The sequence below is a fragment of the Mauremys mutica genome, chromosome 4 (assembly GCF_020497125.1).
Source record: "Mauremys mutica isolate MM-2020 ecotype Southern chromosome 4, ASM2049712v1, whole genome shotgun sequence".
Classification (NCBI taxonomy): Eukaryota; Metazoa; Chordata; order Testudines; family Geoemydidae; genus Mauremys; species Mauremys mutica.
Window position 1 is genome coordinate 156,725,815 of NC_059075.1, and position 27,906 is coordinate 156,753,720.

At 64.5% G+C, this 27,906-nt stretch overlaps 1 protein-coding gene across 2 annotated transcripts; it reads left to right on the forward strand.

Moving 5' to 3' along the window:
• The first annotated feature begins 416 nt into the window (after positions 1-416).
• On the forward strand, positions 417-27,665 carry LOC123367991 (B-lymphocyte antigen CD19-like). Of its 2 annotated transcripts, XM_045012401.1 has the most exons (16): positions 417-690; positions 2,893-3,171; positions 9,451-9,693; positions 12,295-12,591; positions 15,477-15,569; positions 15,957-16,005; positions 16,333-16,403; positions 17,760-17,867; positions 20,182-20,232; positions 20,429-20,494; positions 21,016-21,075; positions 21,405-21,464; positions 21,836-21,907; positions 24,314-24,391; positions 24,474-24,554; positions 27,135-27,665. In XM_045012401.1, the coding sequence occupies exons 1-16, from the start codon at positions 666-668 to the stop codon at positions 27,212-27,214; spliced, it is 1,713 nt and encodes a 570-aa protein (XP_044868336.1). In that variant the 5' UTR covers positions 417-665; the 3' UTR covers positions 27,215-27,665. The 2 variants fall into 2 exon arrangements, with proteins under 2 accessions (XP_044868336.1, XP_044868337.1); XM_045012402.1 differs by lacking the exon at positions 20,182-20,232.
• The last annotated feature ends 241 nt before the right edge of the window (positions 27,666-27,906 follow it).

A 27,906-nucleotide genomic window follows, 5' to 3' on the forward strand; every position in this document is an offset into this window, starting at 1 on the left:
CCCCAGCAACTGCATCCCCCCTGGCAACACCCCTGGCAACGGCCTCTCCCTGGCAACCCCCCGGCAACCACCTCGCCCTGGCAACCCCCCTGGGAACCGCAGCCCCCGGGCAACGAGCCCTGGCCAGGGCTGCCAGGGGAGCAGGGGGGGGGAAATGGGGCAATTTGCCCCCTCCCTGGCAACCCCCCCAGCAACTGCATCCCCCCGGCAACCAGTCCTGGCAATGGCCTCTCCCTGGCAACCACTCCAGCAACCGCCTCTCCCTAGCTACCACCCTGGCAACTGCCTCTCCCTGGCAACCCGCTGGCAACCACCTCTCCCTGGCAACCCCCCCCCACAACCAGCCCTGGCAACAGCCTCTCCCTGGCAACCACCCCAGCAACCGCCTCTCCCTAGCTACCACCGTGGCAAATGCATCCCCCCAACAACCAGCCCTGGCAACAGCCTCTCCCTGGCAACCCCCCTGGCAACTGCCTCTCCCTCATAACCACCATTCCTCTCTGCAACCACACCAGTCAACTGCTTCTCCCTAGCTACCAACCCCAGCAACCACTTTGGACAACTAAATCTCCCTGGTAACCACCTCTGGCATCTGCCCTTGGCAACTGCATCCCCCTGGCAACTGAGTACAGAGTCACAGGACCAATGCTCTGGAACTGCTTCGAATGAAGCCAGTCAGGAGTCACCAGGGTAAGAAGCCTACATGGCTTTGGCTTCCTGGGTCTGACCTCGGAGCATTCAGCATCCCCTTCCACACTATGCGCTTCCCACAGCGAGTCCACCCAGGCTGGGCTCCTGGGGAAGCCAGAGAGCCCTGCACCCCAACTCTGCAGCCAGTCGGGACTCTCAGACTGTGTGTGACATGGACGGGTTATTAGTTGACAGGAACACAGTATAGGACAGAGCTTGTTAGCACAAACATCAGGAACATTCAGTAAAGTCCATCATATGGGGAGGGGAGCCCAGAGCCAGGGTCCTGGACCTCCCCCTGAGCCCCAAGCCAGCAGAAAATGACTGACTTCCAGCTGCCTGGCCCCTGACACCCCCATTGCCCCTCCTCTGGTCTTTGTCTCGCTTCCCGGGCAAAGTGTCACCTGCTGGCACCCCCTCCTGGGTCTCAGGTTATGAAGAGCAACGTCCATCACTTATGTACTGGCAGCTGGAGCCACCTCACCTGCCCCCAAGAGTCTCAGCAAAAGTCACACACCCCTATTCCCTCCACTGAGGTATTGGTGCAGCACACAGGGAAACTGAGGCACACACAGCATTCATGCAAAATAGTAAGACTCACATATGCTCACGTATAACATAGGGAGGAAAAACCCACTTTGTCACAACCACTCTTTGGTAATGAGCTCCTCCTTCCACTCACTGCCAGCAACCACATCCTCTTGGCAACTGCCCCCTAGCAATCACCCCCAGCAACCATATTCCTCGGGCAGCCACTGCTTTAGGGACCCTGACAACTACCCCCCCCCACCCACCCACACAGACCCTAGCATCTCCCCCCCTTTGTGGGGTTGGGCCTGAAAATCACAGGATCAGACCCAGGAATCACAGGCTGTTCTTACCCCGCCCCCCTTCACTAATGAACAATGTGCATTTGCTGCCTGGTCTCCGAACCTTCAGAGGCAGCATTTCCAGCCCCCGCCCCCCCCCGCCCCATCTATGCCAGTGAGAGCTGGGATTCCCCTGCCAATCCCTGACTCCAGGAGCTGAGGATTTAGGGAGAACTCGGGACATGGTGAGAACATCAGGCCTGATCACCCGGGCAGAAAGCAGCCCCCCTCCCTGCACCCCCCCCCCACCACCGCTCCTAGTGCACCTGCAAGGGTGTTTACACCAACCCAGAGTTCCCCAGGGACGTGCCAGGAAATGTGGAGGCCGGGTAGAGAGAGACACTCACAGACACAGGGCCTGCCCTGGGGCAGACAGGGAGCATGGTAGAGGTTCGATGGGCTGAAGGGGACACGCTGGGGAAGATGAGGTGGAGCTACCCACGAGAGGGGACACAGGATGTGGGGCAGCAAGACAGGGTGGGCGGTCACAAGGTGGGGGATATGGAGGGGGGAGATGGGGTCAGGGGATGTGGTCTGCCCCCATCTCCTGTCCCCTTCAGTCAATGCCTTGTCACAGGCAGGAAATCCCAGGGGCGTTCAGGCCTCGCCCCTCTGATCAGAGAACACCCCCCCAATCTATGGGGCTGCACCCCCCTCTTGGCACCCCTCCGCTGTGGAGCCCCATGACCCTTCCCCACCAGCTGCAGGGCCCCAGCTACCCCCTGGGACCCTCTGCCGAGAACGTCATGGTCCAGGGCCCCACCCGCCCGCCAAACCACAAGGCCTTGCTGGAAATAGCAGCCGTGGGGCCCTCCCCTCGCCAGGCGCCGCGGGGCCATTGCACTGGGCAAGGGGATGGCGCCCGAGCTACGCTGCCTCCTGCTGCTGACGCTGCTGGGCTGGGTGGCGGCGGCCGGGATCGGGGCCCCCCCGAGGCAGGGGGAGTCGGCCAGACGGGTCAGCGCCACAGGTGGGAGGTTCTGGGGGAAGCAGTGGCTGAGGGAGACCGTGGCGGGAGGCTGAGGCCCTGGGGCCTGGGAGGAGGCTAAGGGGGGAGCAGGGGAGCGTCTGGGCCAGGGCTGGGCCCGGTGATGTCTCAGGGCTGGGGGAGCCAGGGGGCGTGTGGGAGAGGCTGGCGAGCCGGCTGTGACGGGTGGAGGATGGGCCAGGCGGTGGCTGGACCGGGGGCCGTGGTGAGGGGGATGGTCTGTGGATCAGGCCACGGTGGGGCTGGGGAAAGGTGGGGGGCTGTGACTGAGGGGGGAGGCTTGGGAGGCCATGGCTGCGGAGGAGGCTGGTTCCCCATTTATGTCTCTCTTCCCCCCCCCCCCAGAGTTGAAGGCTGCAGTCCTGCCCTGTGAGGGGACCGGAGCTCTGTATGGGGACCCCCCCACTCAGCTGTCACTCTCCTGGCTGTGGAGGGACCCACGGGGCCAGGAGCTGCTGAGCCTGAACGTGACCCTGGGGGAGCCGCCCCCCCACACCAGGATGGGCATCGGGGCCCAGGGGTCACTGGTGCTGCCCAACGTCTCCACCTCGGACGCAGGCGTCTACAGCTGCCAGTGGGACGGGGACAGCGGGGGGAACGTGCTGCTCAACGTGCCAGGGAGCCGTGAGTCCGGGGGGGGGGTGGAGGGGCTGAGGTGGGGGGCATGGCAGTGGGGCAAAGTCTGGATGGAAGAGATGACTGGGGGGAAGGTGGTGGTTGGAGGGCAGGGTGGGGAGTTAGGGGGCAGGCACTGGAGGAGTGGGGCTGGCCCAGGGGACTAAGCCATGGCAGGCAGTGGGGTGCGGGGCGGAGTGCAGATGTGGGGGGCTGATCCAGGAGGCAGATAGTGTTTTGGGGAATGTTAGGGGGCTGATCCAGTGAGAGGAGGGGGGCAGATCCAGGGGGCAGTGTCAGGGACTCAAAGGTCCCCTGTCTCGGCTCTGTATGGCCCCTGGGAGCAGCCCCCCTTGGGCGTGACAGCCCCCCATGAAGGTCGCACTCTCTCTCGGTGCCCCCGCCACCGCCTGGAAACGCACCGCTGAGCTTTCAGCACACCTGTCTCTGCCGTGGGCCCCTCAGGGAGTCCACTCGCTCGGCACCCGCCAGGGCTCCCACCCCCAGAGGGAACGATGCCCCCTGATCCTTAGCCTGCAGTGACTCAGCCAGTGTAACACAGGAGGTTAATGAGCGTCTGAACCCAGCGCAGGAAACTCTCCGGCCTCAGGCCTGGCCTCCCTCAGCCCAGCACATCTAGCTCTCGCCCCAATCCAGGTGGGCTCCGGCTGCTCTCCCTCTCCAGCACAGCCACCCCCTCCTTCCAGCTGAGCCCCCAAGATCATCCCCCCTTTGGCCCCTCCTCATCCTTTGTCTTTGGTCCCAGGCAAACAGGTCACCGGGGTCCTCTCTCTTCCGTCCTTTGTTCCCCTCTGGCTGGAACTGGCTGGTCAGGTCACCAGGGTCCTCTCTCCTCAGCCATTTTCCTCCCACTGGCCAGAACCGGCTGACTGCCAAGGTGGGCTGAGCATCTTGGTCACCAGTCGCTGGGTCCCCCATCTCCAGGCCATTGTCCGGGGTCCCGGCTGCCAGGCGAGTCACACTTGTTCCTGTGCAACAACAAGCCCCCTCCCACCGCCCGGTGCCATAGGAACCAGCAGGCTGTCCTACCAGCCCTTCCCTTGGGCCCTGGCTAGATTCTCCCTGGCCAAACCCATGAGCTCCGTGAGCCTTCCCCAGAATTTGCCTTTCATCTTCCCCTCCCAGCCGTCCCTCACCCAGCCGAAGGAACCCCTCGCTCTCTTTCCGGACACCAGCTCGAAAGGGTGGGCCCCTGTGCATTTCTTGGGCAGCCTTTGCCCGGTGTGCTGGCCCCATATCTCTAGAGAGAGGCACCTCGCAGCCAGGTACTACCACCCGTGGTACTTCTGGTGGACGACCAGCTGCCTCCTGATCCCCCAAAGTTGTGTTTTCCCTCAGGGAGCCCTTTCCCGGTACCGGGTCCCTTCTCTCACATGGATCTTTCCCGCCGATCCTCCCCCAGGGTCTTGCAACACCGTGGCCTGCAAGGGCCCTCAGCTTCTTCCAGGCGGGACCCTTCTGCTGCTAGATCTGGAATTCAGCTGCTGGGGTCCGGGCCCGGCCCCTGTTGCTGTGTGTGTTTCTCCACCACGGGACAAAGCCTCGGTCTCAGCCCTGCTAAGCCCTGTCCCTGGTAACTCACACCCCATTGGAGGTGTTACGTCCCCTGCCAGGTAGTTTGCTGGTGTTAGGCCAGGCGGGCGCTGTCTGGCCTGTTCTCCGACCCATCCTCCCGTCAGCACCGCCTCTGGAAGCGGATTGGGCACCCCAACCTCCTTGGGGACCCCATTTCAGATGTACCCTTCTTACAGGCACCGTAACCTGGAGGGTCCGACGACCCCCCTCAGGGTTGGGTTTGCACTGGGCACCACACAGCTGTGCCTGCATCACCTCAGCGCCCGTGTCCCAGTGCCCCCGGCCCCCCTCCCATCTACTTCGATGGGGATGAGGTGGCGACTGCCCCACTGGGCTCTGCCCTATGCTCCCCTGTGGAATGAGCCCTCTCCTGGCCCCCGTCTGGAGGACTGAGATCCGGGCTCTCTCGCTTTAGCTCTCCGGGGGTTACAGACACCAGGTCTGGATCTTGTCTCAGAGAGACATAGTCACTTCCCAAGAGTACATCAAAGCGGATGTGCTGAAGGACCCCAGCTACCAGCCCCCCCGGTCCCCCTCCGAGCCTTCCTGTGTCTGTGCGGGATCTGAGCTATCGGCAGGTGAATGGCTTCTGTTGGGGAGCCTTCCCCCCAAGTTACACAGCCCCTTGGGGGGTTGTTCCACACCAACAAGAGTCTCTCGGTCCCAGAATCTCTCCATCCCATGAATGCTCCCCATTGACCCCCACCTTCCACTCCCACTGGGAGACGTCTTCTTGTGCACCCCTGGGCTCAGGCATCAAGTGGGCTCGGAGTAGAAGCCCGTCTCCCTCCTCCCCTCCCCTGGCCAGCTCTGCCCCAGGAGCTGGCTGGTCGGGATAGACACAGCTGGCTCTGAGCCTGCATTACAGGCTGTCCTCCTGTGACAAACTGGGAATGTTCTGAATGTTCGCTCTGAACACGGTGCTGGTGCCTCAGTGTCCCCTCTGCAGTTCTTAAGTATCCAGGTGGTGGGATCAGGGGGTGGGATTGCTGCAGAGGAAGGGGCCAGTGCACCTGAATGCCTGGGACTCTGTCTCCTAGCAACTGATGGCCTGGCCCCCCCCTCTGCAAAGGTGCCAACTGAAGGTGTTGGAGACAAAGAGATCAGGTGACCTCCTGGCCCGGGGAAGGGGCTGAGCAGAGGAGGGGCTGGAGGGGGTCAGTCTGGGGCTGGCTGGGGACGAGGAGTGAGGGCAGACGTGGGGGTCTGGCTCGCTGGGCCCCAGAATGGACCCGGCCGAGGGGTCCGGTTCGCGGTACCTACAAGCTCTGTGTTAGACCCTGTTCCTGTCATCGAATAAACCTCTGTGTCACTGGCTGGCTGAGAGTCACGTCTGACTGCGCAGTGGGGGGGCAGGACCCTGTGGCCCCCCCAGGACCCCGCTGGGTGGACTCGCTGGGGGAAGCGCACGGAGGGGCAGAGGAGGCTGAATGCTCCAAGGAGAGACCCAGGAGGTGAAGCCGTGGGAGCTGCTTGCCCTGCAGACAGGCTGCTCCGAGGGAGAGGAGGCTCCCCAGAGTCCTGCCTGGCTTGGTGGGGAGCAGCTCCAGAGCATCGCCCGTGGACTCTGTGACACCTCCCTCGCCACGTTAGCCCTTTGCAGGCTCTCTTGGGCCAAGATTTCCTTTTGCTTTGGGCATTGCACCACCTGGTACCCTTTTGCACTGCAGTAATTACAGTTCAGGTCTCTCGGGACCCATGGAGGGGGTCTGCCTGCTCCAGCATTCGTGGGCAGCCGTGCACTGGGCTTCCTGGAGTCCCACCTCTGAGAGGCCTCTGGGCGACTCCCCTTCCAAGTCACCGATGTGGGTTCCTCCCCGCTCTGCTGCTAGAGTACCTGCACTTCTCAGGTCTTTGTGCTTCTGAGGGCAGACGTTCAACAGCTGCTCCAATCCCACCCGATTATACCCATCCTCTGCAGGAGTGGCCCTGCACCCTTTCCCCCCTTTGTAAATGGGTTGGAATCACCCCCGCGGCGCCTCCTGCTGGTGACTCTGGGAATTAGCTCTGTCCAGCGCTGGAGCGCCCTCTGCAGGCCGGTGATCCACCTGTCTTCAGGCCCCCATGTCCCTCCCTGGACCCGGTGCCCTTTCACATGGGGTGCTGCCCCCTGGCAGTAACCCCTTTCTCTCTGGGTCTCCCCTCCTCAGGGAACCCCCACCCTCTATCCCCACCTTGCCTCAGTATTTGGCTACTGCCAGTCATTGTCTAGCCCCACACTCTGGGGCAGGCTGCAGTATCAGCCACTCATCACTGGCAAAGTTGGGGTTGGACCTGCTGCCTTGGCCTACCCCTGGGCTGCCCTCTGCAACCCCCAGTACCTGTTGGCCCTTCGCTAGGCCACAGCCTGGGGCTTTCCAGGCTGGAGCTCCCCAGCTCCTCAGCCTTTCCCCAGCCCTGCTTCACTCAGGTATCCAGTCTCAAGCTCCCTGCAGCCAGGCCCTTCTCTCTCTGAAGGCAGAGAGAGACTGTCCTTGGGCTTCTGGCTCACAGCCTCTTATAGGGGCCAGCTGGACCTGATTGGGGTGTGGCCCAGCTGCAGCCACTGCCCCAATCAGCCCAGCTTTCAGAGCAGCCGCTCTCAAGCCCTGCCAGGCCGCTTTTAAACCCCTCAGGGCAGGAGCAGGGTCCACCCTGCTACACCCTTGCAGAGATATTCCCCCAGCAAGGTGGCAACCTCCTTGTACGTGACACCTGGGGTTTCTCGTACATGCCGGAACCTTTTCCTGTCTGCCTCAGGGGTCTATTCAAACTTAAGCAACAAAGCCTGTTTGAACCATTCATAGTCCCCGGACTGTACACCGGCCATTTGGCTGAACACTCCAGTGGCCTTGGGACCAAGCAAGGGCCCCGGGGTGTAACGGGGTCAGCACCCACCTCTTGCGAGTACCCTCTCTGGTTGAGCACATCTGTGATCTTTAGTTCTGGTGACCCTTTTCGGTGGTTTCTCAGCGACTCAGTCCTCTGGCTGAGTCACACACACTGTCTGCATGTGAACAGACCCCTTCTGATTTATACAGTCCACCGGGGCCTATCTCAGTGCCCCTCTGGTGGTGTCTCTCTAGCCCTCCCTGGGCTTTGGACTTTAAATAGTCCATCCAGGGTATGGGGCCATATCCCCAGGGCTGCTTCTCTGGAGACACGATTTTCTTGCAGCCTTCCCTGGGCTACGTCCTTACTCAGTCCCCACAGCCAACCAGGAGCTTCTTCTTTGCTCCCCTGGTCCCTGCTAGCAAACTGTCTTTGGCTCAGTCCTAGCCGTCAGCCAGGAGCCTCTCGCTCCCCCAGTCCCTGCCAGCAGATTGTCTTTGGTCCAGCTGCTCGTCCAGCCAGGCACACACTCCGTTCTGCTCCAGCGTCACAAAGCAACTAACCACAGCTGTCATCTGCAGCTCCTTTTCTAGGGCCCTCCTGGCCCCTGATTGGACGTTCCAGCAGCCCCTCTGATTAATTGCAGCAGAGAGTCCTGTGGCACCTTGTAGATTAACAGACGTATTGGAGCATGAGCTTTCGTGGGATGCATCCGACGCAGTGGGGATTCACCCACGAAAGCTCATGCTCCAATACGTCTGTTAGTCTATAAGGTGTGTGATACAGCATGGCCAGAGAGCAGCAGGAGAGTGTTAGCAGGGAGCCTTATTCCCTGCAAGGGGAGGAAGGTTTGCTATAGATTAACTAGAGCACCTGAGGCCAATTAGAGCACCAGCAGTCAGTCACATGATATAAACCCCCTGCTTCAGCCAGACAGTGTGGGGGTTGGAGCAGGAAGGCTTGGTTGGAACAGAGAGTGGTTTGAAGGAGTTGGAGCAGAGAACAGTTTTGAAGAGAGACAAAGGACAGTTTGGAGGAGTGCTGCGGTGGGCTGAGAAGTCCAAGACCCTCGGTAAGGGGCACCTGGCTTGTGCAGAGGGAGGGCAGGAAGCCCCCACAAGCTGAAGGGCAGGAGAGGGAAGTAGCCCAGGGGAAGGAACCACCAGTTCTAGTGGTTCACCACTATCCTCAGGGCCCCTGGGTCGGGACCTGGAGAAGAGGGTGGGCCCAGGTCCCTCCCTCTCCACTCCCCTCCTCAAGGACACTAGTGGGGTAATTAAAAACACCGGTTCAGAGGCAAGCAATGGGGCCCTGAACCTTCCCCAAAGAAGAGAGAGCGCGAGACCCAGCATAACCGTACCGGCAATTTGCCACAGGTGCCACAGGACTCTTTGCTGCTCTTACAGACCCTGACTAACACGGCTCCCCCCGGATACTCTGATGAATTGCTTCCTCATCACTCTAAGCCTCTTGGAGGACTTCTCCACCGCTCCTTTCCTGGGATGGGGGTGGCAGAATCCTGAGGCCTTGTTCAGCCCATCACAGCTGTGCCTGTCCATTGGGTCATCCTGATTCGAATCACAGGCCTCCTCACAGGCAGTGTGGGAGGAATCGATAGCCTCCCTCCCCCCGCCCCATTACACTGGGGAACTTTGGCATCTAGGCTTCCTGCAGAACTGGCACCTCGGGGTCCCTCCCCACCTACCCCGTGGCAGGTCCTCTTGCCCCGCCTCTCCTCCAGCTCATGTTTTCAGTTCGCCTCCGCTCCTCCTGCTCCAGGAGGGGGCAGGCAGCAGGGGACCTGGGGGCTGCTCCAGAGGGCAGAGACTGGGGTGGACACGGGGCTGGGCTGTGGTCTGAGCTGACTCTCACCCCTGCCAGGGGAGCGCTACATCTCTGGGACCCAGGGGGGGCAGGTCGTGCTCCCCTGCGCCGCGGGAAATGCCACTGCTGTGGACTGGTTCAGGGATGCAAACAACGGGACCCACCGGTTTGACCGCGCTGGCCCTCGGCATCGGCCCAACGGCAGCACCCTGCTCATCGAGAGGCTGGAATCAGGGGACGCCGGGCAGTACCGGTGCCAGGCCGGGAGCCAGAACTGGACTGTGCACCTGCACCTGGGAGGTGAGGGACCCTGCTGTGCCCCCGGCTAGAGCTGCAGAAAACTGAACATCCTTGTCCTGCCCCTTCTCTGAAACCCCCAAACTCATTCCTCCCCCCCCCCCATCGCTCGCTCTCCCTCACCCTCACCCACTCGCTCATTTTCACTGGTTGGGGTGAAGGGAGGGTGAGGGCTCTGGCTGGGGGTGCAGGCTTTGGGGTGGGGCCAGGGATGAGGGGTTTGGGGTGCAGGAGGGGGCTCCAGGCTGGGGGGTCGGGCTGAGGATTTGGAATGGGAGGCAGCTCCAAACTGGGTTGGGGGTTGGGGTGAGGGCTCCAGCTGGGGTCAGGGATGAGGGGTTTGGGGTGCAGGTTGTGGGCTCTGGGGGGGGTTGGGATGTGGGAGGGGGCTCTGGGCTGGGGCAGGGGTTGGGGTGCGGGAGGGGGTGTGGGCTCTGGGAGGGAGTTTGGGTGTGGGAGGAGGCTCCGGGCTGGGGCAGGGGGTTGGGTGTGGGCTCTGGGTGGGAGTTTGGGTGTGGGAGGGGGCTCAGGGCTGGGTCAGAGGGTTTGGGTGTGGGAGGGGGTGTGGGCTCTGTGGGGGAGTTTGGGTGTGGGAGGGGGCTCCGGGCTGGGGCAGAGGATTGGGGTGTGGGAGGGGGCTCAGGGCTGGGGCAGAGGGTTTGGGTGCGGGAGGGGGTGTGGGCTCTGGGGGGGAGTTTGGGTGCGGGAGGGGGTGTGGGCGCTGGGGCGGGGGTTGGGTGCGGGAGGGGGCTCAGGGCTGGGGCAGAGGGTTTGGGTGCGGGAGGGGTGTGGGCTCTGGGGGGGGGTTGGGTGCGGGAGGGGGCTCAGGGCTGGGGCAGAGGTTTGGGTGCGGGAGGGGTGTGGGCTCTGGGGGGAGTTTGGGTGCGGGAGGGGGTGTGGGCTCTGGGGGGGAGTTTGGGTGTGGGAGGGGGCTCAGGGCTGGGGCAGGGGGTTGGGGTGCGGGAGGGGGTGTGGGTTCTGGGGGGGAGTTTGGGTGCGGGCGGGGGTGTGGGTTCTGGGGGGAGTTTGGGTGCGGGAGGGGTGTGGGCTCTGGGGGGGAGTTTGGGTGCGGGAGGGGGTGTGGGCTCTGGGGGGGAGTTTGGGTGAGGGAGGGGGCTCCGGGCTGGGGCAGGGGGTTGGGGTTGGGGGGCTGAGGGCTCCAGCTGGGGTCAGGGATGAGGGGTTTGGGGTGCGGTGTGTGGGCTCTGGGGGGGAGTTTGGGTGCAGGAGGGGGTGTGGGCTCTGGGGGGGAGTTTGGGTGCGGGAGGGGGTGTGGGCTCTGGGGGGGGGTTGGGTGCGGGAGGGGGCTCAGGGCTGGGGCAGAGGGTTTGGGTGCGGGAGGGGGTGTGGGCTCTGGGGGGGAGTTTGGGTGCGGGGGGGGGTGAGGGCTCTGGGGGGGAGTTTGGGTGAGGGAGGGGGCTCAGGGCTGGGCAGGGGGTTGGGGTGCGGGAGGGGGTGTGGGCTCTGGGGGGGAGGTTGGGTGCGGGAGGGGGCTCAGGGCTGGGGCAGGGGGTTGGGGTGCGGGAGGGGGTGTGGGTTCTGGGGGGAGTTTGGGTGCGGGAGGGGGTGTGGGCTCTGGGGGGGAGTTTGGGTGCGGGAGGGGTGTGGGCTCTGGGGGGGAGTTTGGGTGTGGGAGGGGGCTCAGGGCTGGGGCAGGGGTTGGGGTGCGGGAGGGGGTGTGGGCTCTGGGGGGGAGTTTGGGTGTGGTAGGTCGCTCACACCTGGGGCAGGGGGTTGGGGTTGGGGGGCTGAGGGCTCCAGCTGGGGTCAGGGATGAGGGGTTTGGGGTGCAGGGTGTGGGCTCTGGGGGGGAGTTTGGGTGTGGGAGGGGGCTCTGGGCTGGGGCAGGGGGTGGGGGTGCGGGAGGGGGTGTGGGCTCTGGGAGGGAGATTGGGTGTGGGAGGGGGCTCAAGGGCCTGGGCAGAGGGTTGGGGTGCGGGAGGGGGTGTGGGCTCTGGGGGGGAGTTTGGGTGTGGGAGGGGGCTCCGGGCTGGGGCAGGGGGTTGGGGTGCGGGAGGGGGTGAGGGGTCTGGGGGGGGAGTTTGGGTGTGGTAGGGGGCTCCGGGCTGGGGCAGGGGGTTGGGGTGTGGGAGGGGGTTTGGGTTGCAGGCTCCGGGTGGTGCTGACATCAAACAGCTCTGGGGAAGCAGACGGCATGTCCCTCCGGCTCCTAGGTGTAGGGGACGGGGGGTCCGCGTGCTGCCCGTGCCCACAGGCACTGCCCCCACGGCTCCCATTGGCCGCAGTTCCCAGCCAATGGGAGGTGCAGAGTCGGTGGTTGGGGTGGGGGTATCGCGTGGAGCCCCCTTGGCCATCCCTGCACCTTGGAGCCGAGGGACATTTTGCCGCTTCCCGGGAGCTGCGTTAAGCCGGGCAGGGAGCCTGCACCAACCGGACTTTTAATGGCCAGGTCAGCGGTGCTGCCCAGTGCCACCAGGGTCCCTTTTCGACCGGGCGTTCCAGTCAAAAACCGGACACCTGGCAACTCTAGTTCCTCCCGCACCCCGGCACCCCAATCGCCTCCTGCCCTCTGCTCCTGCCTTCCTGCCCTACAACCCCCCAGGCCCTTCCCGTCCCGCCCCTGAGTGTCCCTGTCCCCCGCAGGGGAGCCGTCATTCTCGGTGCTGGCGGGGGACACGGCCCGGCTCCCCTGCAATGGCTCCATGCCGGGCGCCTGGGTCCAAGGCTCCCTGGCCTGGAAGCGGCTGGGCCCGGGGGTCTCGTGGCAGCAGCTGGTGGAGCTGGTAGCTCGGCGCTATGGAGCCTCCAAGTTCCAGCTCACCCTGGACACCGGGGCAGCCCTGGTGCTGCCGGCAGTGACACTCGACCAGGCCGGGACCTACCGCTGTGTCCGGGGCAACCACAGCCACGCCGTGGAGCTGGAGGTCACGGCCCGCACAGGTAGGGGGCAGAGTGACCGGGGGGGAGGGGTCACGGCCCACACAGGTAGGGGGCAGAGTGACCCGGGGGGGAGGGGTCACGGCCCGCACAGGTAGGGGGCAGAGTGACCCGGGGGGGGGGTCACGGCCCACACAGGTAAGGGGGCAGAGTGACCGGGGGGGGAGGGGTCACGGCCTGCACAGGTAGGGGGCAGAGTGACCCGGGGGGGCGGGGTCACGGCCCCCACAGGTAGGGGGCCGTGGTGACCCGCGGGGGAGGGGTCCCGGCCCGCACAGGTAGGGGGGCAGAGTGACCCGGGGGGGAGGGGTCATGGCCCGCACCGGTAGGGGGGCAGAGTGACCCGGGGGGGAGGGGTCACGGCCCGCACAGGTAGGGGGGCAGAGTGACCCGGGGGGGAGGGGTCCCGGCCCACACAGGTAGGGGGCCGAGTGACCCGGCGGGGGAGGGGACAGGCCCCGCACAGGGAGGGGGGCAGAGTGACCGGGGGGGAGGGGTCACGGCCCGCACAGGTAGGGGGGCAGAGTGACCGGGGGGAGGGGTCACGGCCCGCACAGGTAGGGGGCAGAGTGACCCGGGGGGAGGGGTCACGGCCCACACAGGTAGGGGGGCAGAGTGACCCGGGGGGGAGGGGTCACGGCCCGCACAGGTAGGGGGGCAGAGTGACCCGGGGGAGGGGTCACGGCCCGCACAGGTAGGGGGCAGAGTGACCCGGGGGGGAGGGGTCACGGCCCGCACAGGTAGGGGGCTGAGTGACCCGGGGGGAGGGGTCACGGCCCGCACAGGTAGGGGGGCAGAGTGACCCGGGGGGGAGGGGTCACGGCCCGCACAGGTAGGGGGGCAGAGTTACCCCGGGGGGAGGGGTCCCGGCCCGCACAGGTAGGGGGGCAGAGTGACCCGGGGGGAGGGGTCACGGCCCGCACAGGTAGGGGGGCAGAGTGACCCGGGGGGGAGGGGTCACGGCCCGAACAGGGAGGGGGCAGAGTGACCCGGGGGGAGGGGTCACGGCCCGCACAGGTAAGGGGGCAGAGTGACCCGGGGGGGAGGGGTCACGGCCCGCACAGGTAGGGGGCAGAGTGACCTGGGGGGGAGGGTGGGTTGTGGGGCAGGAGGGTGACAATGTCTCTACCCAGGGGTTGGGGGCATTAGTGGGGGTGGGTACGGGGGGCAGTAGCAGGGGGGACACAGGTGGGATATGGGGGGTGAGGCCAGGCCCGTGACGATGTCTCTGCCCGGGAGGGTGAGGGCATTAGTGGGGGTGGGTACAGGGGGGCAGTAGTGGGGGGGAAATGGGGGTGAGCCAGGCCCGTAATGATGTCTCTGGCCAGGGGGTGGGGGTATTAGTGGGGGTGGGTACAGGGGGGCAGTAGTGGGGGGGACTCAGGTGGGATATGGGGGGTGAGCCAGGCCCGTGATGATGTCTCTGGCCAGGGGGTGAGGGCATTAGTGGGGGTGGGTAAAGGGGGGCAGTAACGGGGGATAAGGGGAGGACATGGGGGGGGGAGGCCACGCCCGTGACGATGTCTCTGGCCAGGGGGTGGGGGTATTAGTGGGGGTGGGTATAGGGGGGCAGTAGCAGGGGGGACTCAGGTGGGATATGGGGGGTGAGCCCAGGCCCGTGACGATGTCTCTGCCCGGGAGGGTGAGGGCATTAGTGGGGGTGGGTACAGGGGGGCAGTAGTGGGGGGGACTCAGGTGGGATATGGGGGGTGAGCCAGGCCCGTGATGATGTCTCTGGCCAGGGGGTGAGGGCATTAGTGGGGGTGGGTAAAGGGGGGCAGTAGCGGGGGAGATGTGGGGAGGACATGGAGGGGTGAGCCAGGCCCGTGACGATGTCTCTGGCCAGGGGGTAGGGGTATTAGTGGGGGTGGGTACAGGGGGGCAGTAGCGGGGGAGATGTGGGGAGGACATGGGGAGGTGAGGCCAGGCCCGTGACGATGTCTCTGGCCAGGGGGTGGGGGCATTAGTGGGGGTGGGTACAGGGGGGCAGTAACGCGGGATATCGGGAGGACATGGGGGGGTGAGGCCAGGCCCGTGACGATGTCTCTGCCCAGGGGGTGGGGGCATTAGTGGGGGTGGGTACAGGGGGACAGTAACGGGGGATATGGGGAGGACATGGGGGGGTGAGGCCAGGCCCGTGACGATGTCTCTGCCCAGGGGGTGGGGGCATTAGTGGGGGTGGGTACAGGGGGACAGTAACGGGGGATATGGGGAGGACATGGGGGGGTGAGGCCAGGCCCGTGACGATGTCTCTGCCCAGGGGTTGGGGGCATTAGTGGGGGTGGGTACAGGGGGCAGTAGCAGGGGGGACTCAGGTGGGATATGGGGGGTGAGGCCAGGCCCGTGACGATGTCTCTGGCCAGGGGGTGGGGGTATTAGTGGGGGTGGGTACAGGGGGGCAGTAGCGGGGGAGATGTGGGAGGACATGGGGGGGCGGTGAGGCCAGGCCCGTGACGATGTCTCTGGCCAGGGGGTGGGGGGATTAGTGGGGGTGGGTAAAGGGGGGCAGTAACGGGGGAAATGGGGAGGACATGGGGGGGTGAGGCCAGGCCCGTGACGATGTCTCTGCCCAGGGGTTGGGGGCATTAGTGGGGGTGGGTACAGGGGGCAGTAGCAGGGGGGACTCAGGTGGGATATGGGGGGTGAGGCCAGGCCCGTGACGATGTCTCTGGCCAGGGGGTGGGGGTATTAGTGGGGGTGGGTACAGGGGGGCAGTAGCGGGGGAGATGTGGGGAGGACATGGGGGGGGCGGTGAGGCCAGGCCCGTGACGATGTCTCTGGCCAGGGGGTGGGGGTATTAGTGGGGGTGGGTAAAGGGGGGCAGTAACGGGGGATATGGGGAGGACATGGGGGGGTGAGGCCAGGCCCGTGACGATGTCTCTGCCCAGGAGGGTGGCAGCCCTGGATCGTGGGGGCTGCGGCACTTGGATACGTTGCTCTTGGCCTGGCCTCCTTGTTTGGATACTACCAGATCCGCCGAGGTGAGTGGGGGGCTGGGACACCCCCAATCCTGACCCACGTCTCAGTCCCTCCTTGCAGACCTTCCCCCAGCCCGCTCTGTGCTGTGGGGTGGGTGGGTGTGACTGGGCTCAGGGCTCCGGGCTCCGGGGGGGGGGTCCCCACTGTGGGGGGCGCCTTCCCCCTCAGACGGTACCTTCAGTCCTGGGGTGATGACCCCGGCCATAGGGAGAAGAGGTCGGGTGGGGGCAGAGTGGAACAGATGCTGAGTGGGGCAGGGGGGGCTGGCTGGGTGAGGGAGGGAGGGGGGCTGGCTGGGGGGGAGCACTGGGGGAACTGGGGGGGTGGCTGAGGTTGGGGGGGCTGGTCCCCCTAAGCCCCCCTCACCACCCTGTGCTGTCCGGTTCCAGCCCTGCAGACCAGGAGGAGGAGGAAACGCCTGATGGATCCGGCCAGGAGGTGACCTGGGTGGGGAGAACCTGCTACCTGGGGTGTGGAGGGAGGGTCTGTGTCCCGGGCGGGACGGGGGTGTCTCTGGGAGCTGGAAGGGGGGTCTGTGTGGGCTGTGGGGAGGGGGCTGCTGGAAGCAGGAGGGTCCCTGGCTGGGCGGGAGGCTCTGGGGTGTCTGGCAGCCGGGCACAGGATGTCTCTGACCCACACGATGTCTGTGGGGTCTCTGGGAGCGGTGGGGGGCAGGGTGGGCCGGGGTTTCTGCCTGGCGGTGGCAGGGGTGTGTGGGGGGAGTTTGTGATTCTGATTTCCCCGTGATGATTACTCCATTTCCAGGTTTTTCAAGGTGACTGGGAACGGGGCTCACACCCCTTACGGGCATGTCCTGCCCCTTGCAGACATCGCTGGTGAGTGCCCCCTTCTACCCAGCCCCCCAGCCCCCCAACAGCCACTGCCCCCCAACACCCTCTACCCAGCCCCCCAGCCCCCCAACAGCCACTGCCCCCCAACACCTTCTATCCAGCCCCCCAACAGCCACTGCCCCAACACCTTCTACCCAGCCCCCCAACAGCCACTGCCCCCCAACACCTTCTATCCAGCTCCCCAGCCCCCCAACCGCCACTGCCCCCCGAACACCTTCTACCCAGCCCCCCAGCCCCCCAACAGCCACTGCCCCCAACACCTTCTACTCAGCACCCCCAGCCCCTGCCCCCCAACACCTTCTACCCAGCCCCCAACAGCCCCTGCCCCCCACAGGAACATCCTGCCCCCAGCGGACACCCCCAGTGTGTGGCCCCTGCCTCCGCTGGGTCCCCCAACACCCCGACGGCTCCTTTTGGCCCCCAACACACACCCTGCCTGCCGCAAGAACAGTCTGCCCCTATGAACACAGCTGGTGACTGTCCCCCACACCCCATTGCCCCCCTGCTTCCCCACCCTCTACAGGAGCACCCTGCCCCCCAGGTGAGTGCCCCCCTCTATTTTCATAGCGATCAAGGCCCAAAGAGCCTATTGGGTCAGCCTGACTCCCTGTGGTTCACAGCCCATTGTAACCCCCCCCCCCCATACGGACCCATTGCACTGAAGTGGTTTAGTCCCAAGGAGGCTGAACTGTTCTGGCCCCAGGCAGAGAATAGGGGAGCCTGGGGTGCCCCAACGCCTGCAGCAGCCCACGGCCCCCCAGTGTCCCAGCCAATCTGACCTGAGGAAAGAATCCTTCCTGACCCTGCCAAGGGCCATGAGCGTGTCTCCGAGCACGGGAGCCAGCCCCACCAGCCAAGTGCCGGGAGGGCTCTCTGACCCCCCTCAGAGCCCGCCTGCCCGGTGTCCCCTCCCCAGCACGGCCGGTCGCTGGTGCTTCACAGGAAGGGGAAAATGAAACTGAGAATCCAGCCAGCCAAAAGGGGGGCAAGTTCCTTCCTGACCCTGCACGTGACAGGCCACAGCCCTGAAGCATGCGACTGGATCATAGGCATTGTCTTAATGCAGAGCCCCCCTTGCCTTGTGTACCCTCACGCCGGTCACCCAGGGGGCTGCGTCCCCACGGTCGGCCCAGGGAGGGACGTGCTGATGCCCTGCTTCTTTCCAGCTCCAGGGCTTGTGGGGCTCGACCCCAGGGATGGCTAGTTGCCACATCTGTCTGCACTGACCCCCTTTCCCCTGCTCCTGCCCAGGCCAGCTGGTGTGACGCCCCCTGCCCGTGCCGCCCTTCCCTCACTGTGCGTCTTCTGGGGGCCCCGCTCTGACCCTGCCCCTGTTCTCAGGTGTCGGGCAGACAAATGCAGTGCCCTATGAGAACATGGTGCTGGATGCAAGAGGGCAGGGGAGGCCACTGCCTGCAGAGGGGCCCATCAGTACTGTCGAATCAGAGGGTGAGTATCAGAACCCCCCTGAGGTGACCCCAACCCAGCCCCCTGCCCCCCAACCACGGCTCTCCAAGCACTGCAGGAGTGGGGTGCAGAGAGGGGGCAGGGGAACAGACTGGGAGGATGGGTGGGCACATATTGGGGTGGGGTGTGTGACGGGATCCCCAGGGTCCTCTCCCCAGCCTGGGCCCTCTCTCGCGGTGCCTTGCTAGTGACCAGCAGCAACCCCTCCCGGCGCAGGGATCACTCAGCACAACCACACGTGGAGCCCACACCCAGCTAGGTTGTGTGCCTGCTCCCAGAGCCACCCATGAACGCTCCCAGAGAAAGGCACCAGCCAGCTCCCCCCAGCTCCCAGCACGGTGCCTCAGGAATGTGCCCTCTTGCCCTGCTCAAGACGAGCAGTGCAAATTTATTAATTGGTTCCCCACTTCATCAATGGAAGGTGGACAGACACCAGCCTTTGTGAACCGGAGCAGATTTACCAAACCCTTCACACAGACTGACTGGTAAAGAGAAACAGTTAAACACGTGTGTTGACTACAAAAGGGAGATTTTAAGTGATATTAAGTGATAGGCAAAAAGTCAGAGTTAGTTACCGAAAGGAATAAACTATAAGCCTGCGGTCTAACCTCTCAACCCTATAGACTGGGCTACCACTAGATGATGCAGTTTTTCTCACCCCCCTGGATATTGCAGTTCCTAGTACACAGATTTCACCCTGGAAACCTGGCCCAGTCCCCTCAGCTGGAGTCTTCTGAGCGCCCTTGTTCCTCGCAGCGTAGGTGGGGGCAGGAGAAAGGCCCAGCCTGGGGCCCTGTGTCTGTTTTACACCCTCAGTCCATGTGCTTGTGTCACAGAGTCCCCGGGCGCTGCTCTGGAACTGCTCCCCACCAAGCCAGGCAGGACTCTGGGAGCCTCCTCTCCCTCGGAGCAGCCTGTCTGCAGGGCAAGAAGCTCCCACGGCTTCACCTCCTGGGTCTCTCCTTGGAGCATTCAGCCTCCTCTGCCCCTCCGTGCGCTTCCCCCAGCGAGTCCGCCCAGGCGGGGTCCTGGGGGGGCCACAGGGTCCTGCCCCCCCACTGCGCAGTCAGACGTGACTCCCAGCCAGCCAGTGACACAGAGGTTTATTCGATGACAGGAACAGGGTCTAACACAGAGCTTGTAGGTACCGCGAGCCGGACCCCTCAGCCGGGTCCATTCTGGGGGGCAGTGAGCCAGACCCCCACGTCTGCCCCCACTCCTCGTCCCCAGCCAGCCCCAGACTGACACCCCCCAGCCCCTCCTCTCTGCTCAGCTCCTTTCCCGGGCCAGGAGGTCACCTGACCTCCTTGTTCTCCCCCAACTTTAGCATCCCCTTGCAGGGGGGAAGGGCCCTGGCCATTAGTTGCCAGGAGACAGAGTGTCGGCCAGAAACTGAGGAACCCACACAGGATTGCGGGGGTTGGACTAAATACCTCCTGAGGTCTCTTCCAACCCTGATATTGTATGAAATGTATTCAGAGGAAACATTAAGAACAGCCCCAGTTCATCACAGCTTGGGACACAGGAGTCCAGGCCTGTCTGGGGCGTTGCTGAGTCCCCAGGCCAGGCGGAGCAATTTCCCCGGTGGGGCCTCATGCAGGGGAGTCATTGCATCCTAGCTCCCTTGCTGGACAACCGCTGGTGATGGTTGTTCGACACCCACCCGGGCGTCGGTTACTTTCCTTGCTGTTGCCTCTGGGGAGCTGATATCTGGCTGATTCCCCAACTTACAGCATGTTTCAGTGCCAGCCACACAACACAATCTCATAACTTCACATGCACTAACGACACACATCTATGGATAGAGAAATGACTCTCAGCAGATCATCACCTTTCCCCGATACCGTACAAGGCTGCTTTCTATGTGAGATCACCAGTATATACAAATGAGGAGTATGGGGGTTCCAGGACACTCCCCCAAGGTATCGAGTGTCACAGGGTGTGATGGGGATACAGCCAGATGAGGGGTGGGTGGGGGGTACTGAGGGGGCAGGGGCACATAGTGGGGGAAAGTGGGGGTAATGGGGGCCCAGACGGGATGGGGGCAGCAATGGGGGCCAGCCACAGGCAGGAAGAGCCAGAAAGGGGGTGATGGCCAGACAGGGGAGTGATTGGCATGGGGTGCAGTGGGTGGGAGGGGCAGGGGGATTACAGGGACAGATGGGGGAGGGGATACTTGCCCCCCACCCCCAGAGGGCCCTATGGAGCGAGAGATGGCAGCTCAGCACAGGGAGGGACCAGAGTAAAGGGGACTGGGGGGGCGCAAGACCCACATTGACACCCCCTCTCCCCATAGATGAGGAGGAGTATGAGCACCCAGACAGTGAGGAAGAACAAGCACCCGAGGGTGAGTGGGGGGCAGGAGAGGTGGGGAGCTGGGGTTAGAGAAGGGTGTTGGGGCATGACAGGGCAGCAATGGGGTGGAGGGGGCGCTGGGAGGGGACAGGATGGGGGCATGGGGAGGGGTGATGGAAGGGGCCGGGCTGCCCCCCCCAGGGCCATTGCTTGGGGTCACCTGTTCTGTTTTTCTCTCCTGGCTCCAGATGGCGATGGCTACGAAAACACCAACGGGGACATGAAACTGTGCATGGGGGACAAGGAGTCCAGCGGTAACAGCCCCCCCAAAACCACCCCCAGCTCCCCAACCCTTACCCTGCACCACCCACTGCAGAGGGGATGAGACGGGACTGACCTCCCTGAGCCGGCCCGTCCCTGCCCTGGGGGCGGATGGGAGCTGGTGACCCCTAAAGGGGAGAGGCCCCAGGTCCCATTCCCCACCCCCCTGAGCCGGCCCGTCCCTGCCCTGGGGGCGGATGGGAGCTGGTGACCCCTAAAGGGGAGAGGCCCCAGGTCCCATTCCCCACCCCCCTGAGCCGGCCCGTCCCTGCCCTGGGGGCGGATGGGAGCCGGTGACCCCTAAAGGGGACAGGCCCCAGGTCCCATTCCCCACCCCCCTGAGCCGGCCCGTCCCTGCCCTGGGGGCGGATGGGAGCCGGTGACCCCTAAAGGGGACAGGCCCCAGGTCCCATTCCCCACCCCCCTGAGCCGGCCTGCGGTCTCCACAGGGGGTGAAGCTCAGGGCCTGTTTAGGGGCATCCGCTCCCCTGACGCCCTCCCGTCCTTCCCCCAGACAGCGCCTGCTACGAGAACAGTCTGGAGGAGAACAGAGCAGGAGGCAACTGGGCTTCAGGTAATGGGGGACTTGGATGGGGGGCAGGGCTGAGGGCGGGGTCCTGGCTGGGGAAGGGGGGGGGCAGGGCTGAGGGCGGGGTCCTGGCTGGGGAATGGGGGGGTGGCAGGGCTGAGGGCGGGGTCCTGGCTGGGGAAGGGAGGGGGGCAGGGCTGAGAGCAGGATCTTGGGGTGGGGGGGGTGAGGCTGTGGTGTGGTGGGGGGCAGGGCTGAGTGTGGAGTTTCGGGGGGTCTTCCCTGGGCTGACAGAGCCCCCTGCCCTGCACCCCCAGTTCCACAGCTTCCCCCCGTATCTCTCACTTACTGGTCTCCCCCATCCCGGTCCCCAGACGCTGCCCACTACACAAATGCTCGCCAGAGCCCCGGGGCCGAAGACCAGGTCTCTGAAGGTAACAGTGTGGGGTGCTGGCGGGGGGCTGCCCGGAGGCCACAGCCCGCTCCCAGGCATCCCCCCAGGGCGGGAGGGGCTCATCACCCCGGGGTTTGGGGGTGGGTGGGGATCTGCGCGCCCAGGGCAATGGTTTCCCAGGTTTGTCCAGAGCATCACCCTGGTAACAGCACCCCTGCAACCATTCATCACCCCGGTAACGGCTCCCCTGGTAACACTGGCCTATGGCCCCGGTAATGGGATCCCTGGTAACTCCAGGCAGCCCAGGGGCTTGCCCCCTCCCACCCCGGTAGGGTGCCCCAGCCCCACAGCCCATCAGAGGGGAGCAGGCGCAGGCTGCTGCTGACAGGGATCTGCCCCCTCTGTTGGCAGACAGCGAGTGTTACGAGAACACGGAGGAGGACAGCGCCCCGCTGAGCCCCGGAGCTGCGCGGCTTGTAACAGGTGATGGGCTCAGGGATGGTGGGGGTCCCTGGGTGGGGGGCTTGGGATCAGTCTCCCCCCCAGGATCTGCGTGTGTCTGGGATCCCAGGGTGCCTATAGGGGGCACTGTGTGTATGTGAATCCCATGGAGCCTGTAGGGGGCATATGGGGAGGGTGAGTCCCGGGGTGCCTGTAGGGGGCACTGTCTGTGTGTGTGTGTGAATCCCATGGAGCCTGTAGGAGGTGTGTCTGAGGCGGTGAGTCCTGGGGTGCCTGTAGCGGGCACTGTCTGTGTGTGTATGGGGGATCCTGGGGTGCCTGTAGGGGGCACTGTGTGTGTGTGTGTGTGAATCCCATGGAGCCTGTAGGAGGTGTGTGTGACGCGGTGAGTCCTGGGGTGCCTGTAGGGGGTGCTGTGTTTGGAGGGGGATCCTGAAGTGCCCATAGGGGGTGCCGTGTGTGTTTGTGCTTGTGGGGTAAATCCCAGGTGCCTGTAGGGGGCGCTGTGCGTGTGTATCCCGGGGTGCCTGTAGGGGGCACTGTGTTTGTGTGTGTGTGTGGATCCTGGGGTGCCTGTAGGGGGTGCTGTGTGTGTGGATCTCACGGTGCCTATAGGGGGCGCGCTGTGTGTGTGTGTGTGACGGAGTGTGGGGGAGTCAGGGCCTTGCACCCCTCTTCCTGAGATTGACCCTGACTCTCAGCCAGCCAGTAACACAGCAGGTTTATTAGCCGACAGGAACACAGTCCCAAGCAGGGCTTGTAGGTACAACCAGGACCCCTCAATCAAGTCCTTCTGGGGGTTCAGAGAGCTTAGACCCCGGCTTGGGGCTCCCTGCGTTGCACCCCCCAGCCCAAAACTGAAAACAAAACTTCCTCCAGCAGCTCTCTCCTCCCTCCCCACTGCTCCTCCTCCCTTTGTTCGGTCTCTGGGGCAGACGGTGTCACTTCTCCCCACCCCCCTCCTGGCTCCGGTTACAGCTCAGGGAGCTTCCTTCAAGGGAAGTCCCCCATCCCCAATGTAACCCCCCTGCAACATTCCCACATCCATCCGCCCTTCCCCCTGCTCCCTCACAGTGTGTGGATCCCGAGGTGTCTGTAGGAGGTGCTCTGTGTGTATGTGTGGATCACGAGGTCTCTGTAGGGGGCACTGTGTGTGTGTTTATCCTGGGGTGCCTGTAGGGAGCGCTGTGGGGGGGGGGGAGGGGGATCCCAGGGTGCCTGTAGGGGGCGCTGTGTGTGTGTATCCTGGGGTGCCTGTAGGGGGCACTCTGTGTGTGTGTGTGTTTGTATCCCGGGGTGCCTGTAGGGGGCAATGTGTGTGTGGAGGGGATCCCGGGGTGCCTGTAGGGGGCACTGTGTGTGTTTGTGTGTATCCCGGGGTGCCTGTAGGGGGCACGGTGTGAGGGGGGGGGAGGGAGATCCCGGGGTGCCTGTAGGGGGCGGGATCTGTGTGTGTATCCCAGGGTGCCTGTAGGGGGTGCTGTGTGTGTGTAGATCCTGGGGTGACTGTAGGGGGTGCTGTGTGTTTGGATCCCAGGATACCTGTAGGGGGGGCAGTGTGTGTGTATCCCAGGGTGCCTGTAGGGGGGCACTGTGTGTGTGTGTGTGGGGGGGGATCCCAGGGTGCCTGTAGGGGGCGCTGTGTGTGTGTAGATCCTGGGGTGACTGTAGGGGGTGCTGTGTGTTTGGATCCCAGGATACCTGTAGGGGGGGCAGTGTGTGTGTATCCCAGGGTGCCTGTAGGGGGGCACTGTGTGTGTGTGTGTGTGGGGGGGGATCCCAGGGTGACTGTAGGGGGCGCTGTGTGTGTGTGGATCCTGGGGTGACTGTAGGGGGTGCTGTGTGTGTGGATCCCAGGATACCTGTAGGGGGGGCTGTGTGTGTGTATCCCGGGGTGCCTGTAGGGGGCGCTCGGTGTGTGTGTGTGGATCCCAGGATACCTGTAGGGGGGGCTGTGTGTGTGTGGGGGGGGATCCCAGGATACCTGTAGGGGGCGCTGTGTGTGTGTGTGTGTATCCCTGGGTGCCTGTAGGGGGGCAGTGTGTGTGTGGGGGGGGAAGGGGATCCCAGGGTGCCTGTAGGGGGCGCTGTGTGTGTGTATCCCGGGGTGCCTGTAGGGGGGCACTCTGTGTGTGTGTGTGTGTGTGTGTGTGTATCCCAGGATACCTGTAGGGGGCGTCCCGGGGTGACTGTAGGGGGCACTGTGTGTGTTTGTGTGTATCCCGGGGTGCCTGTAGGGGGGCACTGTGTGTGTGTGTGTGTGTGTGTGTGTGTGTGTGTGTGTGTATCCCAGGATACCTGTAGGGGGCGCTGTGTGTGTGTATATCCCGGGGTGCCTGTAGGGGGCACTGTGTGTGTTTGTGTGTATCCCGGGGTGCCTGTAGGGGCGCTGAGTGGCCTCACCCAGTGGCTGGTCTCTCCCCCCAGACCTGCGGATGCTGCTGCTGGGTGCGTGTGAGGAGCCGGAGCGGGATCGGCAGGACGGACACAGCGAGGGCTCTGCTGGTGAGGGGCTGGGAGCTCCCCCGGGGGGGGGGTGAGTGAGGGGTCCCCAGACCTTTCCCTGATGCCCCCTTGTTCCCCACAGGCTCCCAGGCCTATGAGGAGATGGCCGGGGCCCTGTATGCAGCCCCTGTTCGGCGCCTCCGGGACCGCAGCCAGGAGGAAGGTGAGCTCCAGGAACGGGGTTGGGACCCCAATATCCCACTCAGGGTCACCCGCATATCCCAGCACCCCAAGCCCCCTTACCTGGGGTCACCCCCATATCTCAGCACCCCTGAGTTCCCCTCCCTGGGGTCACCCCATATTTCAGTACCCCAAGCCCCCTTACCTGGGGTCACCCCCATATCTCATCACCCCAAGTCCCCCTTTCTTGGGTCACCCCATATCCTAGTGCCCTGAGCCCCCATCCCAAGGGTCACCACTATAGCCAGTGCCCCGATCCCCCTCCCTGGGTCACTCCCATACCCTAGTACCCTGACACCCCTTGGGTCACCCCATCTCCCAGCCCCCCTCTGTGATGGAGTAGGGGCTGTCTGTGTGGTTGGTAGGTGAGAACCAGGTCTGCAGCTGTAACATGAGCCTGGCCTGGGGGAGGGGAGGTCTCACCTCTGGCTGGGGCTAGACAAAGGGAAGGGTGGAGTGGAGGCAGTCTTCGGTTTGGGAGCTGGGTGGTGGGTTTTCAGGGGATCCTAGGCTGGGATCCAAGCACCCTGAACCCCCCAGAAAGGCCAGATTGAGGGGTCCTGGCTCTGGACACAAGCTGGGCTGTATCCTGTGTTCCTGTTGTTCAATAAACCTTCTGTTTTACTGGCTGGCTGAGAGTCACTGTGAGTTCAGGAAGAGGGGTGCAGGGCCGGACTCCCCCACACTCTGTGACACTGGTGTGATGGAGTAGGGGCTGTTTGTGTGGTTGATAGGTGAGAGCCAGGTCTGCAGGGTCAACCTGGCGCAGCTCGCAGGCATTCTCAAAGGCCGTCCGGAAGGTGTCCATGTCCTCCCCCTCCTTACGCCGGGCCAGGAAGTTCTTATCGAAGCTCTTTGTAGGCTTGGGCCCCCCCTCACTCACCGCAGCCGGGGCCTCCCTGCTTTTCAGCTGGGCCAGGTCCAGCTCATGTTTGCGTTGTTGCTCCTTCTCCCTCTCCTCGAATTCACGCTGCTTCTGCCGGTCCTCCATCTCCATCTCCCTCAGTTTGATCTCCCTCTCCAAGTCCAGCCGCCTGCGCTCCACGGAGGCCGAGCGTCGCCGGGATGATCCCCGGCTGGGGGGTGAGCTTCGCCGGGCCGATCCCCTGCTGGCCGGGGGGGTCACGGTGCCCTCGGTAGCTGGGCTCCTCCTCCCCCTCCCCCTAGGCCTAGGGGTGGGGGGTCTCAGGGAGCCCTCAGCGGCTGGCTGACCACTCCCAGTGGGTACAGACACTGCTGCCTGCGCTGCATCTGCCCGGCTGCTTCCCTCAGAGACAGGGACCGGTTCATTCCTGCGATCTCTCTCCTCCAGCCGGGCAATCAGCTGGGCCTTGGTGAGCTTCCCATAGCGCAGCCCCCTCTGCTTGCACAGCTCCACCAGCTCGCACTTGCGCTTCTGGGAATACATCTTCCTGCTGGTTGCTCGCAGGCCGGGGTGCTCGCCGCTCCCCACGGGTTCCAGGGGGACCCCTAGTGTGCCAGTCCTTGAGGTCACCACCTCTCTGCCAGGGTCGAGCTGCAGACTCCTCCGCCCCTGGGATCGCTCGCTGTGATCCCCCGGGGGACCCTGTTACTGCAAAGTCCTGCTCTCTGGTCACACTCTCCCAGGGGTTAATCGCCCCTTCGTTTTACTGCTCCCCAGTCACTTACTGCAGGAAGCGCCATCCACGGGTGCAGTCGATCCCACCGCTGCCACCAGTTGTCACGGAGTGTGGGGGAGTCCGGCCCTGCACCCCTCTTCCTGAACTCACAGTGACTCTCAGCCAGCCAGTAAAACAGAAGGTTTATTGAACAACAGGAACACAGGATACAGCCCAGCTTGTGTTCAGAGCCAGGACCCCTCAATCTGGCCTTTCTGGGGGGTTCAGGGTGCTTGGATCCCAGCCTAGGACCCCCTGAAAACCCACCACCCAGCTCCCAAACCGAAGACTGATTCCACTTCCCCCCTCCCTTTGTCTAGCCCCAGCCAGAGGTGAGACCTCCCCTCCCCCAGGCCAGGCTCATGTTACAGCTGCAGACCTGGTTCTCACCTACCAACCACACAGACAGTCCCTGCTCTCACCTATCAACCACACAAACAGCCCCTACTCCATCACACCCTCCCTGGGGTGACCCCAATATCCCAGCATGCAGGGACCATCCCTGGCCTTGGGGCCCCCACACCAGGCCCTCTCCCTGCTGCACCCAAGATGTTTCTGCCCCTGCCCAGGGCCAGGGGTGCAGGGGGAGGCTCCCCAGGAGAAGGGGGAGGTGGGGGGCTGAGCCCCTCCCAGCCTACCGGAGATGAGGTGTGTATGGGGGGTGGAGTGGGGGCAACAGCCCCCCCAGGCCCTGGCTCTGAGCCCGGCTCCCGTCCGCAGATGCCGATTCCTATGAGAACATGGAGGGGGGGCCGGGCTGCGTCCTGCCCTCCCGGGAGGGGAGCGTGGAGCTGCGAGGAGATGGTGAGTGATGGGTGGGGGGTGGTGAGATGGGCACTGGGGGGTACCCGGGGCGGGGCCTGGGGGCAGAGGTCAGTGAGGGGGGCGCCCCTGGGCTCTCACCTGTTTTGCTCTCATTGCAGCTGCTGGGCTCAGGGCCCCAGGGCCCGTCGGAGCTGAACCCCCCAGGCGGGGGGTGCCCCGGAGCCTGACTCGGGACTAGGAAACGCCGCCCCTGGGCCGAGACAGGCAGCGAGTGTAGCTGAGCCCACGAGCACAGAGCTCCCGGGAGGGCCCTGCGCCCCCATGGATCCGCTCCCCATCCCGGCCCCACGTCCTGGGTCCCGCCGCCAGGGACAGCCCCAAGGCTGTGGGGGGGCTGTGGGCTCCAGACACTGTTCCCATGGCTCTGCAATGGCCAGCCGCCCACACCGTGCCCCCAGGGGCCTCTGGCCTGCCCCCCACCCAGGCTCGGCTGCCCCACACGGGCAGCTCCATCCAGCTGGGCCGAACCTCATTCCCGCGGCGTCTGACGCGTGCATGTCCGGGCTGGGGACAGGGCCCCCCGTGTCTGTATCTCCCCCCCGATGACAGGCTGGGCACAGGCCCCCCCCCATGTCTGTACCCACCCCCCGATGACAGGCTGGGGACAGGGCCCCCCCGTGTCTGTACCCACCCCCCAGTGACAGGCTGGGCACAGGGATCCCCCCGTGTCTGTACCCACCCCCCGATGACAGGCTGGGGACAGGGCCCCCCGTGTCTGTACCCACCCCCCAATGACAGGCTGGGGACAGGGCCCCCCATGTCTGTACCCACCCCCCGATGACAGGCTGGGCACAGGGCCCCCCGTGTCTGTACCCACCCCCCAATGACAGGCTGGGGACAGGCCCCACCCATGTCTGTACCCACCCCCCA

Excerpts from the sequence above, each read along its gene's own strand:
- LOC123367991 (XM_045012401.1), top strand. The coding sequence starts at position 666 with ATGAAGCCAGTCAGGAGTCACCAGG. Across the intron at positions 3,172-9,450 it reads GCTCAACGTGCCAGGGAGCC|GGGAGCGCTACATCTCTGGG; the intron begins GTGAGTCCGGGG and ends CACCCCTGCCAG. Across the intron at positions 21,076-21,404 it reads AGGAGGCAACTGGGCTTCAG|ACGCTGCCCACTACACAAAT; the intron begins GTAATGGGGGAC and ends CCCGGTCCCCAG.